This window comes from Amblyomma mixtum, chromosome 3, assembly GCF_055824585.1.
Source record: "Amblyomma mixtum isolate Tamu chromosome 3, ASM5582458v1, whole genome shotgun sequence".
NCBI lineage: Eukaryota > Metazoa > Arthropoda > Arachnida > Ixodida > Ixodidae > Amblyomma > Amblyomma mixtum.
In genome coordinates, this window is record NC_143014.1 from 243,968,322 (window position 1) to 243,986,919 (window position 18,598).

General features: G+C 48.5%; 1 protein-coding gene across 1 annotated transcript; it reads left to right on the top strand.

Annotated features, from left to right (window-relative positions):
- Positions 1 to 637: 637 nt before the first annotated feature.
- Positions 638 to 15,978, top strand: LOC149354208 (uncharacterized). Its single transcript, XM_089575948.1, has 4 exons — positions 638 to 646; positions 1,095 to 1,325; positions 3,041 to 3,211; positions 15,769 to 15,978. Exons 1-4 carry the CDS (start codon positions 638 to 640, stop codon positions 15,976 to 15,978), a joined length of 621 nt encoding a protein of 206 aa, XP_089432074.1.
- The last annotated feature ends 2,620 nt before the right edge of the window (positions 15,979 to 18,598 follow it).

The following is an 18,598-nucleotide window of genomic DNA, read 5'->3' on the forward strand; positions in this document are numbered from 1 at the left end:
ATTCTATGAAGATTGTACATGAATTGATCATGCTAGAACTCCATTTCAAGTGGTTAGGTAGATTCCGTTCAACGGGGCAATGAAGTGTCTTGCAGTTCGTCAATAATCGGTTCATTCTTACCCCTAATTTATGTTTAAATTTTCCAGAAAGAAAAATGTTCTGTCTTTGCAAAAGCACTAGTTATGCAACATACCTGCTGATCACTGCCAGACTAAATAGTAAGGTTGGATTCTCATCTATCGAATCGAGTAATAACATAACCAATTATGCAAAAAGTTAGCAGGGGCAATGAAGTATGTAAGGGAAAATGAAAAGGTGTCGTGAACCTGTTCAAACTGTCCATATCCCTAAACACATATACTAACTGCACAAAAACGAATAGCTACTGTTCAGTCTGTAGGTCTGCTCTCGAGAGCTGCTAACACGCTTCTTAAGTTATCTGATGAACTAAATGCGATTTGCCCTTTGGTGGGCCCCTCTCCCCCCCCCCCCCTCCCCTTTTTTTCTGCATTTTCTTCTCGCTTGGTTTCACTTCATTCAAGCATCCTGAGCTGAGAATCGCAGTGAAAATAGTGTACAGTGATACTTGAACAACCACCTTTAGCGGTGGCTTAGTGATCTGAGCATCCGCCTAGCATGCGGAAGGTGCGGGGTTCGATCACCAGTGCCGCCGGGTACCCACCAGTGATACAATGGGCACAAACTTTCCCCTTGGTCTGGTGCTCGGCTTGCTTAGGGTGGAATGCTTGGGAAATGGGTCTTTGACCCCACCTTGAGTAGGAGAACACCTTGCCATGTCGCTCTTTGGCTACAGATGCCCTTGCACCATAAAAAATTCATCATCATCATCAATCAGCTCATTTAACAACCATTCTTGGCTGTGCATTCTTGGTTGTGCCCCTAACTGCATCTCATTTGAGAACGTACAGTGCACTTCCCGTGTGGTTCGGGGAATCGGATGAGCCCCAACATATTGCAGCTGCTCATAGGTTCTAAACTCAAAGCTTACAGGCATATTTTTGAAGCAGATATGGACAAGCAACAAACTGTCGTCCGTTTCGAAAGCAGAACGCTTTCTTGCACTCTATTTCAGACGGGGAAAGAGGACTATAGCTTCTGCCCTGCCGACTGCTTGCTGCTGGGACACCCATTCGGCAAAGAAGTGGAGCCATGGATTCCAGTCCCTAGCGAGGCGCATCGCACCCGGCTCTGCGGCAGGCTCCAACTTGTGCCACTGACGGATGTGATGTGGCGTCACCTGGCTTCAATTGGGCCTCTTCTGGGGCCCCTGCCTTCCGTAGACGCTCTCCCTCTCCCGTTCCCAGTGAGTGAACGTTCACGAAATGGGTTACACACCTGAAACTGCTTTCTTCCAAACGGTTCATATGCCCGCAGGTTACTTACCGTAACTTTTATGGCTGGTTCGTAGCACAAGGAAATGCGTTACACGCGGGCTTCAAAATGAAATGGGTTGGTTTTTTATATTTCTTTTGACAACACTTCGTCTTGATTTTTATTCTGCATGGTTAGACTTTTGGATGTCCACTTGGAATCTTTACCCAATGGAACTCAGAATGCTTGATGTAGTCTTTAAGGAAGACCGAAAATTTGCCATCAGATGGTAACAATGTTGATCAGTCGACTGGTCTGCAATGTTATTATTGATCGAAGTTATTTCATGGATCTGCTTTTCCTGTTGCATTGTAGATTATCGCCGACTGTTTCATTGGCAAAGGGAAACGTCTTCGCGCATGTGCGTGAGTGTGCATCAGTGAGTGTGCGTAGACACCTACAACCTCTGTTGATTGGTGCACATGCTAGGCTTAGATGTGTGTAGAGAGCAAAATTTTGCTGGCATGTTTTCTTCTGTTAAATGATGGTTTAGACATTATACCTGAATCACCCTGTAGTATTCCCCTATGATGGCTAAATAAATTATATTTGAATTTCTTCTCGATGCTGTTTTGGTTTCAGCTTCATCCAATTGAACAATGGCTTTGAAGTCAGTGGTGATTTTACGTCATGTGATGCATAAAAAAAACTGCAGTATTATCGCTGATATGTGGTTTAAAGTCACTACAATGGTTAAGCCAGGCTGCTTGAAGAGCCGGAAAGGCATTGAACGACGTATCAGCGGTGGTATTTCAGGTTTTTTTGTGCTTGACATGCCTTGAAGCCACCTGTCCCGCCGCCGGTTGATGGAATGGAAACCTAAATTTAGTGGTCGCAGGCAAATAGCCCGCGATGATCCAGGTGTCCTAAAGTTTAATGCATCATAGTACAGAGAAGAAAACATGCAACTAAAAATAAGTGCATGTACAGAGGGCAAAACACATGCCTAGAACGACTGAAATATCTGTTACATAACTCCCAAAGCAGTTATGACCAGGAAGGCAAAAAATGACGATGAAATCCTGTGAGCTTAAGTGCAAATGCTGACGTCCAGACCATACTGAACCAATTGTTATCACTAGATATCGCGTGCTTATCCCAAAACACGCCCAGAACGTGTTGTAGAGAAGTGCTTTGACCTCTTTACTTAAAGAACTTCAGGTGGGCGAAATTTCCGTAGCCCTTCACTAAGACGAACATCATACCTCATAGCCCGAGTCTCTTTGGGACGTTAAGCCCCATATCTCCAAAGCACCAACCTTTTAACCATTTTCGAGTAATAAAAGCCAAATCGCTAACAACTCCAGCAGCTCCCCCTCTGGACACCGAACTTCTCGGAGTCATTGGCAAAGATATGCAGACGAAGATTTATATAGTTACGAAACAACCTGGGTCTAGCCACTTGTGCGGCTGTGGTAAAATAGAAAACGTTGTTTATAGATTTTCAGGTCTGGTCGATGTTGATGGCGCTTCGCGCAGGCAGCTGGAGAGTGCTGTGAAGGGATGGATAAGCGCAAGACGCAAGGGGGCAGATAATAGAGTGGGAGGTCCCACCTACGGTCTTGTATGACGGGATTTCTTGCTATATATTCCTTGCGTAATTTGTTATTAATTGTCGCTAAACTTTCACCTTCAACCCTATTCTAGGGTGTCTCCTCCAAGCAAGCCAGCGTGGACCGGTTCATCATGCTCCAGGCTGCGCTTCGGCAGCAGAGGGGTACAGCGCGGGCCGTACGACTCGGGTTCCTGGTACGCATGGCTCGTGGTACCTCGCAGGGGCGCCATAACAGGACTGGGAACAATTCCTTCGATCGATCCGTGAGTAGCACCCAACTTCCTGCGCCGGCCACCGATCAGGACTTTTTGAGTACTCTGGACATTCCTTTTGATTTTCTTCCGCCATATTAGTTGTGACAGCAGACGAGAGCAGGCAAGAGCTGCTGCGGGGCATCTCGCCGGTGTCTTGCTCGAAGTTTGATGTCTAGCTAGCAAAAAAAACAATCACAAAAAATTTGCGAATAATCAGACAAAACGTCAGAGACTAGCAATAACGGCGTCGTAGGCACGAAAAATAGCCACCTAAAACTTATTTCTAACCAGAAATTTATACAAAAACTAGCAGTATACGTTTTTTCACAAGCAATATCAGCAGCTAGAAAACTGACGATGCACTTCGTGAAATGAGGCAGGATCTAATATGGTGTCCACCTCCTTCTGCTAAACACTAAATAACACAAGGGAAAGAAAGAAAAAAATTAAGTCCATTCTCTTCCCCACTCATTTATCTAGCTCAAGATTAGCTGTACACACAAGCCTCCACACGGTGTCAGCCTGCACGTTTTGGATCCCCTTTTTGTGTTGCACTTTTGCAAAGCCATCGTCCATCGAGTGAGCTTAGCGCTGTGCGGACTGCTCAGAGTGAAGGAGTGGATAGGACTGTGATCAGTGATGATCACTCGCACATTAGTGCCGAACAACCACGCCTCGAGGGGGTTACGGCGCTCGGCTGCAGACCCGAAACAGGCGGGTTCGATGGAGGTGAAATTTTAGAGGCCCATGTACCGTGCAATGTCAGTGCACATCAAAGATCCTCAGGTGGTCGAAATTTCCGGAGCCGTTCAGTAAGGCGTCCCTCATACCTTAGTCGCTTTGGGGCGTTAAACTCCCTTAAAACTTTTCCGACTCCCGAATAATTGCGTAAGGCTCCCTTTCACTGGTGGTCCAACGGGCCTGGGCCGGCCTCAGTTTCCTGCTCAAGAGAGCCACGGGGCACTCGTTGTTCAAGGTTGTGAGGTTGTTCAAGGGAACCCCATCCTGCACGTAACCCGGTACATACTGACGATAATAGTTGGCTAAGCTTAGAAGCTCGTCAGCTTTCGGTTCGTTTGGGGTGCGGCAATTTCTTGGATTGTTTGACCACTTTGAACAACTTCTCTATGTGCTTGAGATGATCCTCCCGTGTCCCAGAAAATATTGCAACGCCATCAATGTACGCAAAAGCATAATCGCGGTGGGGAGCCAGCACTTCGCTCATTTTGCGCTGAAAAGTGAAACCAGCGTGTCCGAGGCAGATGGCATAACCCGCCACAACTACTGACCGTGGGGCTTTACGAATGCGGTGAGATCTTGTGTCGCCTCCTCTAGCCGCATCTGCCAACACACCTTTAGCATGTATATCAGGGTGATTACTCCGTCTCTGCGACGCGCAGCAGGAACTCGTCGGATACGCTCATTGGGTATGGATCCGGTTCGGTGATACTGTTTTGTCTGAGGCAATCGACACATAGTCTCACTCCTCCATCCCACTTCGCCACTCAGACCACCGGATGAGCATACATGCTCTCCACTGGATACACGAGACCCCACTTTCTGAGCTCTGTTCTACTCCTTTTCTGAAAGCCGTCGGTGCCTTGTACGGATAGACTTGCTGCGCCTACCTAGAGCTAGATGCTGTCCAGGCCTATGTTTCATTGGCGTGGCCTGTCTCCAAAGACGCATGTGTTTCTGGCCATCTAGCGCGTCAATCTCCGAACGTTGAGGCACACTGAGATGATTCAGTGTGCCAGGCGGCAAGTCGCTGCTTGGGTTCTCATGAGAAGGAAAGGTTGGCATGTGACCTAATTCCTCATCACCTTCAAATCATTAACCCAACAGCACTCACCTGCGTGTGGTATGGTCGCAGCTTATTGGCGTGTTCCGAATGGCACGACCGTTCTTCTAACCTGTCGGCGTAGGTATCTGGGTGCAACTGCTTAATGACCCTGACAGGCCCTGTCCACCTGCTCTAGCCACAATGCATGTTCGTCCTCAGCGAAACTCATGGCTGTTGCTCTGAGACTGTAGAGTCGGTATATGCACGCTGAGCCATTTCTACTTTAGTCAGCCGCTGCACTGGCCTCAGCCATCCTTTTGCGTAACTTCTGCATGTGCTGAGCCGCGGGGACTCCTAATGAGTCCAGGACTGCCCATTTTCCTGTCCAAAATTTCTGCGGGATGGTGAGCGGCTCGATCTGCAACCTTCCGTACATCAGCTCGAATGGCGATCTACCCGTAGTAGCCTTTACTTACTTGTGTTCTTCGCGCTGCCACGTCATCGATCCACCGACCTCAAATGGCGCTGCTACACGAGCAATGACCTATCTGTCCTCGCTGCGACTGCTTTTCGCCGCCTGCCTAGCCGGTGCTGCACCCTACGTGCATCCCTTTGCAATGTGCCCGTATACATGGCATTTAAAGCATTGTTTTCTGCACCGCGATTCGGGGATAGCGTTTTCTGAAGTGCGCGCTGTCGGTCTCCCTTCAGCTGTTGGTCTCCCTTAATAAGCTGTCGGCATTGTACTCACACCTGCCATCCTTCCCACTGCTACTCTGCACCTGACACTCTCTTCGTATGCCTGTGCTATTGCAGGAACATAGTCGGGCTTACGAAGCCCTCGCTTTTTACTTTGTTTAGCCACAATATGTGCTCTCGCGTCTGGACTGAGGCATCCCTTCAGAAGGTTTGAGACGACCAGCCGTATGAACTTTTCCACGTGTTTAGTACTCTAAATAATTTTCCAATCTGACCGCGAATTGCTCCCACGTGTCTTCCGGCCTGTTGTTGGAAGATTGGAATAGACGTTTGTATTCCGCAACTGACAGCCTCAGGACTGCCCAAATTTAGCTTTTTAGGATGGCGTTAATGTATATTGTTGCCCTACCCCTATCCTTTCTTCTGTCGCTCCCCCCTCTCTTTCCTTCTCCCTCACCTCTCCCTGGGCTTCTATTCCGGCTGACCGCAGCTCCTCAGGAACTTCAGGTTTCGGTGGCAGATGCCGCGGCTGGCAACATCTGTTCCTTCAATTTTTATTTTTTATGACCAATAAATAACCACTAATAATATTAACAGGATGGCGTATTCTCGACTTCCTTCAGAAGACAAATGGGTAAGGAGGCCCCGTGCCCTCTCACTGTGTCGTGGGAACACAAGTCCGGCCCACCCTTCAGTTGGTACCTCATATGATTCCAAAGTTGCCTCAACATGTTCGAACGAACCTGGCACTAGCGCTTGCTGAGTTGGCATTACTGCGAGTTGCCCTTCAAAAGACTGGTGAATTTTGGGGGTTCGGTCCTCCTCCGACGGCGTATCCGACCCTGAGCAGCTGCTGCCCTCGACGAACGCGACTCCGTTTTGCAGCTGCAAACGTACTGTTCCTAGGAACTTTTCCGCAATTCGTAATTGTAACTGCAGCAGCTTTTCTTGCTGCGCCGGCGCTGTCTGGGGCGAGGTGTTGTAGCCTCTTACATTTTTTGCTTGTTAGCGACAGCACCTCTTCCCCGTCCCGTCTGCACCCTTGTTCTCCATCCCGGTGCACTTCTCATATCACTTGTCAAAACCTAAGGCTTTCGCATTGCACCCAAACGCCAGAAACTAAACGGGCACTCGCCTTGCTACCAAAGCGTCAATGTCGGTTCCCCAGCTGTGTCAGGGGAGCCTGGAAGTCTGCTGGGTTCTCCTCGTACGGCCAGTTTGCTCCCTCCGTCACTCTCATCGTCGTTGCCTCTTGTCCCTGGTGAATGGTTTCCGCTCAGCCTAAAAAATTCTGCCCGACTGCGCCAGTTGTACTTCTCCATAGGTACTTTCTATCTGTCAGCACATGGAAGAAGCTTCCCAGACAAGCATCGGGTTACAGGTTGAAACTTATTTGTTCACGTCAACATCCCAATTAAGTCAGCTCAAAACACGATTAAATACCGTTACCAAGAAGAACAGCAATCCGGTCCGAGGTTCAGCCCACGGGCGGCATCGCCCACCCCCCTGGCAACGTTCCATCTTTCCTTCGTAGATGGCTGCAAATCACTATCGCACACACACTCTCGCCGCTCTGGTGGCACCATCGCACAGCTGGACCCCATCTGCGCGTTCTCCAATTCTTGGAAGAACTTCCCTTTTCGTCGCAGCTCTCATCAGCGCCGCAGGCCCCGTGGCCGCCTCCACAAATGTTGGTTGCGAACCTCTGTGTATCTCACCGGCCCAAGGACATCAGTGCTGTTGACTTCGGTGAACTCGCTGCACGGCGCCACCCGGGGGTAGCACAATCACCAAGCCCGCAGCCTTCACACATGCAGCTCCTGTCCGCGCCCCCTTCCGGCACACGTGGGGGGTAGACGTGTTACTGAACTGTGCGACACCAGCGCTAGTCCCTTCCGGCAACGACCCGCAACTGTGCATTTGCCACCACCGCGTGCAGACGGCTTGTGACTACCTCTGAACGCTGCTGCTGCGTCACTCGGACCAGCGCGTCCTGCCGCCTTGTCTTCAGCTACCGGCCGTACCCAGGGGGAACATTCTTCCATTGTACCAAGGCTGGCTCCAGGAAACCGCTCATTTCCGGTCCTGCAGTAGGCGTGGAGCACAGTGGGTGCATTAAATTGAATTGAATTTTTATATCAGATTGTCAAAAATCGTGGAGCCCGGAGCAAAAGGCAAATAAATTCTGCCTGACGGGGCCCCGGTCCCCAAGAAAAAAAACCTAAGTACAGATATACGTTTACAGCAGCAACACTGTGGGGCAATGTTTAATGAAAAACACAAAATAGGTAATGAATGCATCAGACACGCATTGCATGAAACACTACACTGCAGACAAGACCTTAAACATAATGTATCGAGGAAATAGGGAACAAGAAAACTGCGTTAAATGCAAACAGTTGAAAGAAGGTAAAGTTTAACACTTTTAAGTGAACGAGCAGTTTTGAAATCCTGAGACAAGATGTAAATGAACGGGAGTTCATTAAGACCGAAACGGCATATGAGGTCATCTGCATACCGTAATTAGTTCTAATGAGAGGAGTGACGTGTCTTGTATGTCTGAGAGAGTGTGGGTCATGTTTAATGAATGTTGTATAGTAAGAATTCAGATTCAGTTTTATTTCTTTCTAAAGTTGTACTTCTTTGTTACCCTGCCGTGGTGGCACAGTGGTTACGGTGCTCGGCTGCTGACCCGAAAGGCACGGGCTCAATCCCGGCCGGGGCGCTCGAATTTCGGTGGAGGCGAAATTCTGGTGGCCCTTGTGCTGTGCGATGTCAGTGCACGCTAAGGAACCCCAGGCAGTCACAATTTCCGGAGCCCTTCACTGCGGCGTCCTTCATAGCCTGAGTTGCTTCGTGACGTTAAACCCCCATAAACCAAACCAAACCATTTCTTTGTATTTCTTTGTATGAGCACTTCTCAGCCGAACCATTTTCAAATTTTAATGCTCCAGAAATTAAACATAAGGAATAAATCGCACTATAGGCTGTCCGGCTGGTCCAGTTTATTCAGATGCATAAATGATGAAATGCACATATATACGATGGACAGGCTGGCCATGAAAGAGTGCTGAATATCAACTGGCTTTATAGTGGGAAGGCTGTACATATACCTTAACATCAGAAACAAATGTCAAGGAAAGGTAACCATGGAGGGAAACAATAAAACCAATATCAGCGGCCTACCACAGCACCATGAGAGGTTGCTCAAATACTCACACTCACGGCTGCTTGCACTCACAACCACTCACTCACACTCGTACTCATGACCATTTGCACACGCAACCTCTCACTCATACTTGCACTTATGACAACTCGTGCTCACCACTTACACTCGCACTCATGACCACTCGTGCTCACAACCACTTCCACTCGCACTCATGTCCAATCACACTCATAACCACTCGCACTCAAAACCACTCACTCACACTCACAACCACTCACACGCACTCACAACCACTCACTCACACTCACAACCACACACTCGCATGCACAGTCATTCACTCATGCTCATGCCCACTCAATCATGCTCATGCCCACCCACTCGCATTCACGTTTACTCAGTGTTTTCTTGCTTGCTGACAATGGAGGGGATGAAAGATTTACTGCCTCGGCCGACTGCGCTCGTGGCTCCTCTGGCATAGTCTTGGTCACACAGATGTGCTGGCGAGTCACCCGGGGCCCTGCCCGGCTCTTTGGCCAGTTTTCACAGTTTGGATGATCGAAGGAGATGGTCGCTTCCTTGTCTCGAACCAATGCTACACACGTGTGCTTCCGCGCTTGCTGCTGAGATGATGAGTGCCTGTTAAGCGTAAGCTAAAATGCTTAGACACGTTTTTCAATGGTTCCCATAGGCGTGTGCAGGTTTCTCCAAGAGGGGGAGCCGAGTTTCAATGCAGCACCATCCTTCCCCCAACATCCTCTCCCCTAGGCGCCAACGGTCAAAACGCGGAGTGCAAAAGATGAGGAATGGTTGTAAAATACTGATTTTATTGCGATGGAATTGCAGTGTACAAAATATTGTTTAGCAGTAGTTTTTACTTTTAAGTTCCAGATCCGCAGAGAAGGCAGTCCCTGTGCATCTCAGGCATGAATGTAACAGCACGCTTTGGAATGAATTTTTTCGATTCTCTCTAAACAACAGAAAATGACATATCTGTCTTTTGTTTAACTACAAAACAGGTTCTGAAAAGATTGCCTCAAAGTGACTGGTCTAGTAAACAGTTTTTGGAATGCAACGTCATGGGTCTTTGGCTGCCAGTATCGTCAGAAAAGCTGAACCGCCATAGCACTGCATTGTAAGCAATGACGGAACACATCCAACAAAGTAAAGGTATGGGGCAGACCTGGCACCCCCTCTGATGATTAGAGGGCTATTGCAGCCCCCCACCTCGGCCTGTGTGCAACCCTCTGACGGTGTTTTTTTTTCTTTAAAATAAACCACTACCACAGCGGCCATGGGTAGTGTCTAAGTAGCAATGTTGGGTTTGCCTTGACAATGACGTGTCCTTGTTTCTGCATGAATACATTGGAGGGAAGTCGTGACTAAATACTTTTGGGGGCGTCAGAAATGGAGAGTGTTTTCGAAATGATCGAGTGAGTTCCTCACGAAATGAGAAACGGCTGGAATGGGGCCCCAAGTACAGGTTTGGCCTGCGGAAAAAGGATCGAAAGGGGAGTGACCCTATAACTGACCCTTGGGTTTACCTTGAGGCATAGATAAGAGCAGGGCTGGCTTCGTCTAGCCAGAGCCGGTATGCGTGACCAATCTGTGGACATGCCTGCGGTGCAGTATCTTCTCTGCGCTGCACATAATCCCTTTCTGCAGGAAGCTTTAGAAACCAGCGCGGTGTTATCGCTTGAGGCCAGAGCGTGCAGAGACCACATGCGCATCTGTGTGGGCTTGGGGGGCACTAACAGTGCACGTAATTTAGTTACTGGATAATGTATGTAGTAACTCTAACCTAATTATTCCCACGTACTCCTCTGCGTCGTGGCCGAGGAAACGTCGTTCGTGGAAGAATGCATATGCAGCTAACTTCTAAGTCGTTTTGTTGTGTATGTCCTTCTGAAACGGTAGGACGTTACTGGGAAAAAGCCCTATCCAGAAATTCTCAGAGGAACTCATAGCATCCGGTTCAAAGGATTCCTCAAGCTATCCAGATATCAGTTAGGTAGAACAGCTGAAATTTGAGCGACCAAATAGAAGTTATTCCACTTACCGTATTGATAATACAAAGATAAAACAGTCGCATTTCACAAGCCCATTTCACTTGCCCATTTACGAAGATTTGGCACCACAAATCAGAACCACGCTTTGCACTCGTGCTGTGGAAGCTTTTATGCAGTCCTTGACTTTTGAGGACAGCCCCCAGCAGTCCAAATAGCCAATGACGCAGTTCTGCCTATGTGTAGCTGATGGGAGCCTTTTCAAACCCCTATAGAGAAACCGGCTTTTCGACTCTAGGGATAGCGGGGGGGGGGGGGGGGGGGCGGGGATTGGGCATCAACTTTTTCCTCTTCTACGAGCGCAGTCCACTGTCCAACATGTCGGCACCCTTTGACCTGTTTACGAACAACTCCTGGCCCCCCTTCCCCCACCCCCGCTGCTCTGTCTCCTGTTGTTTTCTCGTCACATTTTTAGCTATGATGTCCGTGAGACGACTTTTCTTGGCTGCTTTATCGGTATCGGTAGTTTGAACAGCAGCACTCGCTTGCTGGATACTTTTAGGCGAAACGAAAACTGTCGCGCTTACCTTGAATCTTATTAGCTTTCATTCGCTTGTATTGGTTTTTTGCAGTTTTTTTACAATAAAAAGGTGGCAATACTCAGAAACATATTTTAGATTGCTTTCCCGAGTATATAAAAAATAAATTCGAGCTGTACGTCCAACCAACCAAAAAGGGTGCGGCCAGTGTGGCTGCCACCTCATATCCACTGTCGAAAATAGCCGCAAAGTTTCTTCACCATCGACACGAAACCATGATTTCTGAAGCAGATTAAAATGTTACCACTTCGGCTATATCCTTGGCGTCAAGGCATCACCATGAGTGATCCTATGCATACAATGAATAAAAACCACATGCTTGATTTGCAGCGCAGTGCTTTTTCAAGTACAGGATAGAAACAACAACTTCTGGCGTTACCGAAAAGCGCGCTTGGTTTTCGCGTCGTTTCGGGCTTGAACCTAACTTGTGCGGTTGAAGAGCCAGGCCAAGCAGATCAGGTTCTTTGCGTGGGTCCGGCCCAATAAAAAAGTTACGGCCAGAGCAGAGCTCTACAATGCACACGGCCGGGCACAGACAAAAACCTAAGTGTCCACTGCAGTACTCCAGATCGCACCTTACTCTAGTTATTAGCGAGAAGCTGACAGTCATTGTTACGCTAGTTCAGCAGTCGTCGATTGTTCCAGGTTTGAAGATGACATGTTGACGTGTATGTACAGTCTTTGTCACAGACATACAGCCCCGGTGTTTTCTGGCCCCTGCAGCTCCTCTTGCATACTCAGAGACCCTAATTTCATGAAGGCGGGAGGAATTTAAGTCCTCTATATACCCGCCCAAGCTTAGGACTGTCAAATGTGATTAAGAGCCCCGCTACACGGGTGGGAAGCAAACCGCTTGGGCTGTATACTTTTGACAAAGACTGTACTATCGTGAGCAAAAAAAAAAGTGGCCCCTGCCTTCGCTGGCCAATCCATGCCAAACTGCATGCAAGTGACGCCAGCGTTAAAGGCTCTGTGTCGCAAAAAACCGGTGCCGGCGTTGCCGTCGGTGGGCTGAGTTAGCCCTTAAAACCCAGTTGTGACGTCACATCTGCGTGACCTCCTACGGGTAATTTTAAATACCCCAGTGTGATCACACTCTCATTTACTGTATATATATATATATATATATATATATATATATGCTGCTCCGTTAACGCACGGAACCCTCCCGATGAAAGATATAAATTGGTACTGGCGTGCTCGAATTGGTGGCAGACGTCTTAATTACGTTTATATATGCAAGTTAGAGTAATTGCGGTGAAAAGTGAATTGGGGTGAATAACGTGGGATTCGGAACCACGATCTTTGGACTGAGAGACGGGCAAGCTACCCATACGGCACAAGCACTCGTAGTTTTAAGCGGGGTAAAAGTGGACCCCGTGAATGCATTGTGGTCTTTCACTTGTCGGGGTGTCTTAAAGGCATGTACTGATGCGTGCGTACTTTATTATTTCTATGCTAATTAGTAACTAGGTAATTCCACCAGACCAATTAGATTTCTGAGATTGATTTATTCTACTTAAACGGTTTGATCCCTTTGTATGTTTGATGCATCGAGCTGTAAAGTGTGATTCAGCCATCACTCATCGGGGAAAGAGAGAGAGAGGTATAGACCCGCCGCGTGTGCCGCCACGTGGTGATGCAGTGCTATTTCGACATTAGGTCTCGTCTGTCTGGAGGAAAGTTTGCATCCTTTGCGGAGTGTGCCGAGGGGCCCTGCGGCCCCGTTCGTCAGCAGAGAAAGCAGAGACCCCCCACCCCCGCCGCGCAGCGGCCGATTAGCGGCGGCGGTCCGATAACGCCATCGCGTTCTCCTCTTAAAGGCGAACATTAATTGTCTTCCAAGCTTTTCTTTTTTTGCTCACCGTAGTACTGTATTGCAGTTCTGTGATAACATACCCAAGAATTCGGGAAAATCACTGTTTTTTCAGCGGGAAGTTGATGAACGCAATTTTTTCGCATATCGCAAGATTGCACAATAACACTATATCCGCAAATCTCTCTTCGTGAGCCATGCAGTTTCTTGCTATTTATTGTCACAAATGCTTCCCATTGTTTTTATGGCAGTCGGAACTACTTCGTGCGAGCCGCTGACAACTTTTCGGTGACTGAGCGAACGGGGTTGAACGTCCCAAAGCGACTTAAGATGAGGGACGCTGTAGTGGAGGGCTCCGGATAATTTCGATTACCTTGGGTATCTTAACCTGCGCTGACGTCGCACGGTACAGGAGCCTGAAGGAGTGGCAAATGCGTAAATTATTTCGGAAGATGAATTAACAGGATTACGTCAGAGATAGATGAGTATACGATAGCGAAGATGTCAAATCTAATCCAGAGGAAGGAACATATTGTCGCCACACACGCGTGTACGGAATCGTCGCGGAAAATTAGATTACGTCGAATATTCTAATTTTGTTCCGTCTGGATAGTACTGAAGCGTTTTGATGAACATTGATCATACTCTCTCCGCAAGAACCCGCCTTTAAATTCAGAACGATAGCAATACATATCCCTTCCCCACCGATGAGCCACTGCAGAGCGGTCGTAGACAGCACGACCGCAGACATTCAAGCACATCCTTGATAGCTGTCAAGCACTTGCAGATCACGCGTAGTCTTTCTGGCCCAGGACCGCTTCTGGATTCAGTTCCGGTTTCGTAGACAGTTGTGGCCTACTTTGAGCATCCACCTCATATGCGGAAGGCGTGGGGTCGGAATAATAGGTTCCACCTTGAGTGCACGAAAAACAGCTTGTGCTGTGGTGCTCTCTGGCCAAAGCTAGTCTCCCTTGCGCTATAAAAATTCGCCATCTTCTGTTCCCGGTTCCGCTATACCATAATGGGCTGACGTCGTTCGCATCACAGGGAATCGCGCATAGAGCGGCCGCTGTGAAGTTAGTGAATACAGGCGCAAACGTGAGGGACTGGACTTCATTCGCACCGTAGCGCAAGCCTATAGGAAGTCGCTGGAACAGGATGGCCACTAATTGTTTGTCCCAAAGTCAGAGGCTGTTCGTTTACGTAACCCTTCATGGTCATTTTCAGTGCACTTGAGTTCCCATCTTTGAGGATTCGTAACGGTTATAATTATTAACCTAATATTTGAGGCGATAGATTAAACATACCATGAAGAGGAACAAAAATGATCTTTATGGATGTGCTGTTATTGAAACCCACGAAGAACGAATTGAATATCCTCCTATTCGATTTGCTGAACGAATCAAATAGTCCATTTAGAAAATTATCCGAAAGGAAGAGAATATGTTTTCAAGTTTTTGAATAATTTTGGAATAATGGGCGCTAACTGGTAAAAGGGCTCTACCTAGTTTTCTTCCACGACTGTTTCGAAAACAGGGTCCACTTGGCGCCGCACAGCACGTTTTTGAATGGTTTTGGAATGTCTGGCCCTAACTGCTAAAAGGGCTTTACGTAGTTTTCACAGGGTCCAATCAGGCGCCGCGCAGTATGCTGCCGCAATGCATATGCACAGGAAGGCAGGTTTCAGCGGCACGACGCGCTCCATTCGTGTGGCTGCGTTCACAATGCTCACACATGGCCTCCAAGGTTAGGCGATGTAGCAGGGTTCAGGCAAGTTCTGTAAGACCTCCCTTCAATGCCCAATCTGGGAATCCGTGACTCGTACATTTCTCTGGCCGCTCTCGTGCGGTGTGGCGTTATAGTTTATTTGCGGTCGTCAGCAGGAGGAAAGTGCAATTGTCTGATACGTTCGACATGAAGGTCACCGATCTACGACGTTGACTTCATCACGTGTATTCCTTTCTAGAAATGTGTGTCTCGTATTTTAGCAGCTACAGCAATAAAGCTCTAAAGCTTTAGCACCTTAACGCAGCGCCGCTGTTAGCGCTTCGCTGTGTCCCATAATTATTCGTTTCGCACGAATACTGACGGAAGTACCGGATATTCGCGAAATATTCGATTCGTGTTCGATTTTCTTATTACCTACACATTTCATATTCGATTAGAGCTTGAGAGAATACCTTTTGCACAGCCCCCTTTCAGGTGTTCTTCTGGAGGCCTGTGTACTATTCGATGTCAGTCCACGTTAAAGAACCCCAGGCGGTCGATATTTCCGGCGCCCTTCTCTACGGCGTCCCTAATATCTGGGTCGCTTTACGACATTAAACCCCCACAAACCACTTTGGTCTAAAATCGTGCCCTCGTAAAAGCAGGTAATGTACACAAGGTTCTGGGGGTTCACGTAATAAATTAGATGTGCTGGTCGTGCCGGTATTTACTTGAAGGCAACAGTTAGCCCTAGCTGGCGACCGGTGGTCAAGAGCTCTCTTCGTCTGCGCAGCTCGTCGTTCCCCTCGGCACCCGGACCTGCGACGCCGAGGCTTGCACCTGCAAGAACACCTCCGCAGGCCCCGCTGGACTAGAGGCCGCAAGCTTGCGGGTCTTCATGGCGTCCCGTGCCGCAGACGGCGCATCGGTGTTTTGCTGTTCCCGGCTCATGACCTCGCTCTTTTTTTACGTGTTTCTGAGCAAAAAATCGCGTTTAGATTGACGCACAGTTGTAGAACGAGGATTCGCAAATGAAATCCAGAGAATAAAGCATCCACATTTTGATTCGTCACTTCAGTAGTCTCGAAAATTGTTAAACTGCAGAAGTTATTGTGGTCCCTGTATCGAGCTTCATTTATTACCCGAGTCTGATTGACACCTCGGTATTGGTGACCAGTTGCTCCAGTTCACTGCATTCTTTCCATCCCTTCATAGGATTACTTTAAAATGGAAACTATCTATAAATGGTCCCTTACATTCTTTTTTCCTCACCTAGCATCCCGTGGGAACCTATAAACCATTTTGCATAAATAGATTTGCATTTTTGCTTCTGGAATGATGCCCTTCACAACGAAATGTTTCCCGCTTACATATTATTTGTTAAAATCACGCGTGGCGTTTAAGCTGTCATTATTAAGTCAACACAGGTTTCATTAACTATATATTCTCAAGTGTTAACTTTTTTCTACCACCTGCTTTAAGCTTGTACAAATCAAAACACTGATACCACATGCACAGCATTTTTCTAGAGAACTCGGCCATGTTGATGACAACCGTGAAGAGCATAAAACTTTTTCAACTGACAAAGAAGGCCATCTCTACAGCCGGAGAGTACTGAAACAATTGTCGTTTCAAACAACGTCTGCCCATTACATCAAATGGTAAGGTACGGCTGTCCTGTACCACTCTTTCCGGGGAAAGCACAGATAAAAAGAAACTTGATAAGGAGCACTTGAGTCTGGGCTAGTTGGTGTGACTTGCTAGAAAACAGCCAACAAACGGACGCCACGCAGAAAGGAGCACACTCACACAAGGTTGTGTGTGTGTGTGCGCGCGCGTGTGTGTGTGTGTGTGCACCTTTCTGCGTGGCACCCGTTTGTTGGCTGTTTTCTAGCAGAAAGTTGATAAGTTTGTATTATCTACCCAGCTTACTAACTACGGAACAGCTATAGCACCAAGTGTTATCGCGTTATGGGATGTCGCAGATAAAAGTTGCAATGCCTTGCAATGGGACTGAGTGACGTGTAAAATTAGGCGAGTTTTTGTTCTCCACCGCTGAGAGGCAGGCACCGGACACATCCCCCGTCTCCCTGTATAGACCTCAGCGGTGACGCATCGATTTGAAATTTGGGGGGGGGGGGGGGGGGCACTTAAGGAATTCTGAGGTGTAAATGCGAGAGCATTTACCCTAACATGAGAAGTCTGCCCGCGGAGCTCACAGTGCCCTTTCGTGGTGCACTTCGTAGCGGACGTGACATCACAGCAACAGCGAAAAGGGACATTCCTCTGGAAAGGCCTATTAAACGCACAACCTCTGGACGGTACCATCCAAAGAGATCCCAACGAGCAGGGGAATGGTGCTCCGGTCGCTCCGCCCTAGGGACACTCGCTACTGCGCATTCTGAATCACTGCTCAGATTTATCCGTCCAACCCTGGGCGCACTTCTTCGCAAAGGACAGCTCCGTGGGGTCAGGCACGAATGCGCGCCTAGGTGCTTAAAGTCCGCCACGGGGGAGCCTCGAGAAGAAAAGCGGAACGTTCTAGTGGTGTGTTACCGTCCGTGCCTGCAGCTTTGCCCGTGAGTACCGTCGGGGAGAAAAGTATCCTGCCGGCCGAAAACAAAGCTTTTACGCCCTCGGTGCCAGCTAGCGTGAATTAGAAACATTTGTCTCCTGTACTACGTGCTCATCTAGGACCGGCTATGAACGGCATGCTGAAACGCCCTAATAATGTTTTAGTGTCCCGGTGGGGAAGTTGTCAAGCTCACCACCGGTCCAGGTACGTAGTGGCGGCCGGGACGAGTAGATTCTTGCGGACGTCTTCGACGAATGTCGCCTAGAACGGCTTCTCGAAGAAGAGACAGCATGGAGCTGGTCTGATAAAGGAAGCTGATCAGGCAGCCGGTCCATATGAACATATGCAGGCAAATGGAAGGCTGCGTTAAAGCTCAGAAGGGCGCCTCCTATACTGGGCAGATATTCATGCTCGAGTGGCATTGATTGGCGGCGCAACTGCGCCGAGTTACAGCAGGCGAAAACGGCCATTGTACGCAAAAAATACCTGCATTAACCTTTAAATTTTCACTAACGCGATTCTCGTTGGGACTACAGTACCAGTAATTCTGGCTCCCCGGCCGCTGCAGAGCGAAACCCGCGGCAACGAGCGATAAGCGCTCGCAGCACCACTACCCACGAACCATCGTTCCGGCAACGCCGTACAGCGGCCCGGCTTTTGCAGCCATCTCTCCCCGTAGCTGAGGTGCGAGGAATCGTCGAGTGTATGACGTCATTTCATGTAGGCAGTAGCGTTAGCGGAGAAGAAAAAAGGGCTGAAAACCCTTTGAAGCTATGGTTGTGTGGACGGAATGGAGATCGGGCGCGCAGAAAAATCCTTCCTCCCCACCCCCCTCACTAAGCTGCCACTTCAGCCCCTCTTCGGACCTACTGCCCATTGTGAGACGCACTCTGGTGGTGGTGCTGGAAACATTTATTGCCAAGCAGTGCAGAGGGGGCAAACCCTGCCTTCCCTTACGTGGCACGAGGAGTTCTTGGCGGGCTACCCGCTTCAAGGCGTCGGTAATTATCCGGCGCTGGTCAGCAGCAGCGGAGCTGGCCAGGAGAGA

What these genes read in the sequence shown, in the direction of transcription:
- LOC149354208 (XM_089575948.1), top strand. An exon ending in CTCTCCCTCTCCCGTTCCCA is followed by an intron (nt 1,326 to 3,040) that starts GTGAGTGAACGT and finishes ACCCTATTCTAG; the next exon opens with GGTGTCTCCTCCAAGCAAGC. An exon ending in ACAATTCCTTCGATCGATCC is followed by an intron (nt 3,212 to 15,768) that starts GTGAGTAGCACC and finishes TCGTCTGCGCAG; the next exon opens with CTCGTCGTTCCCCTCGGCAC.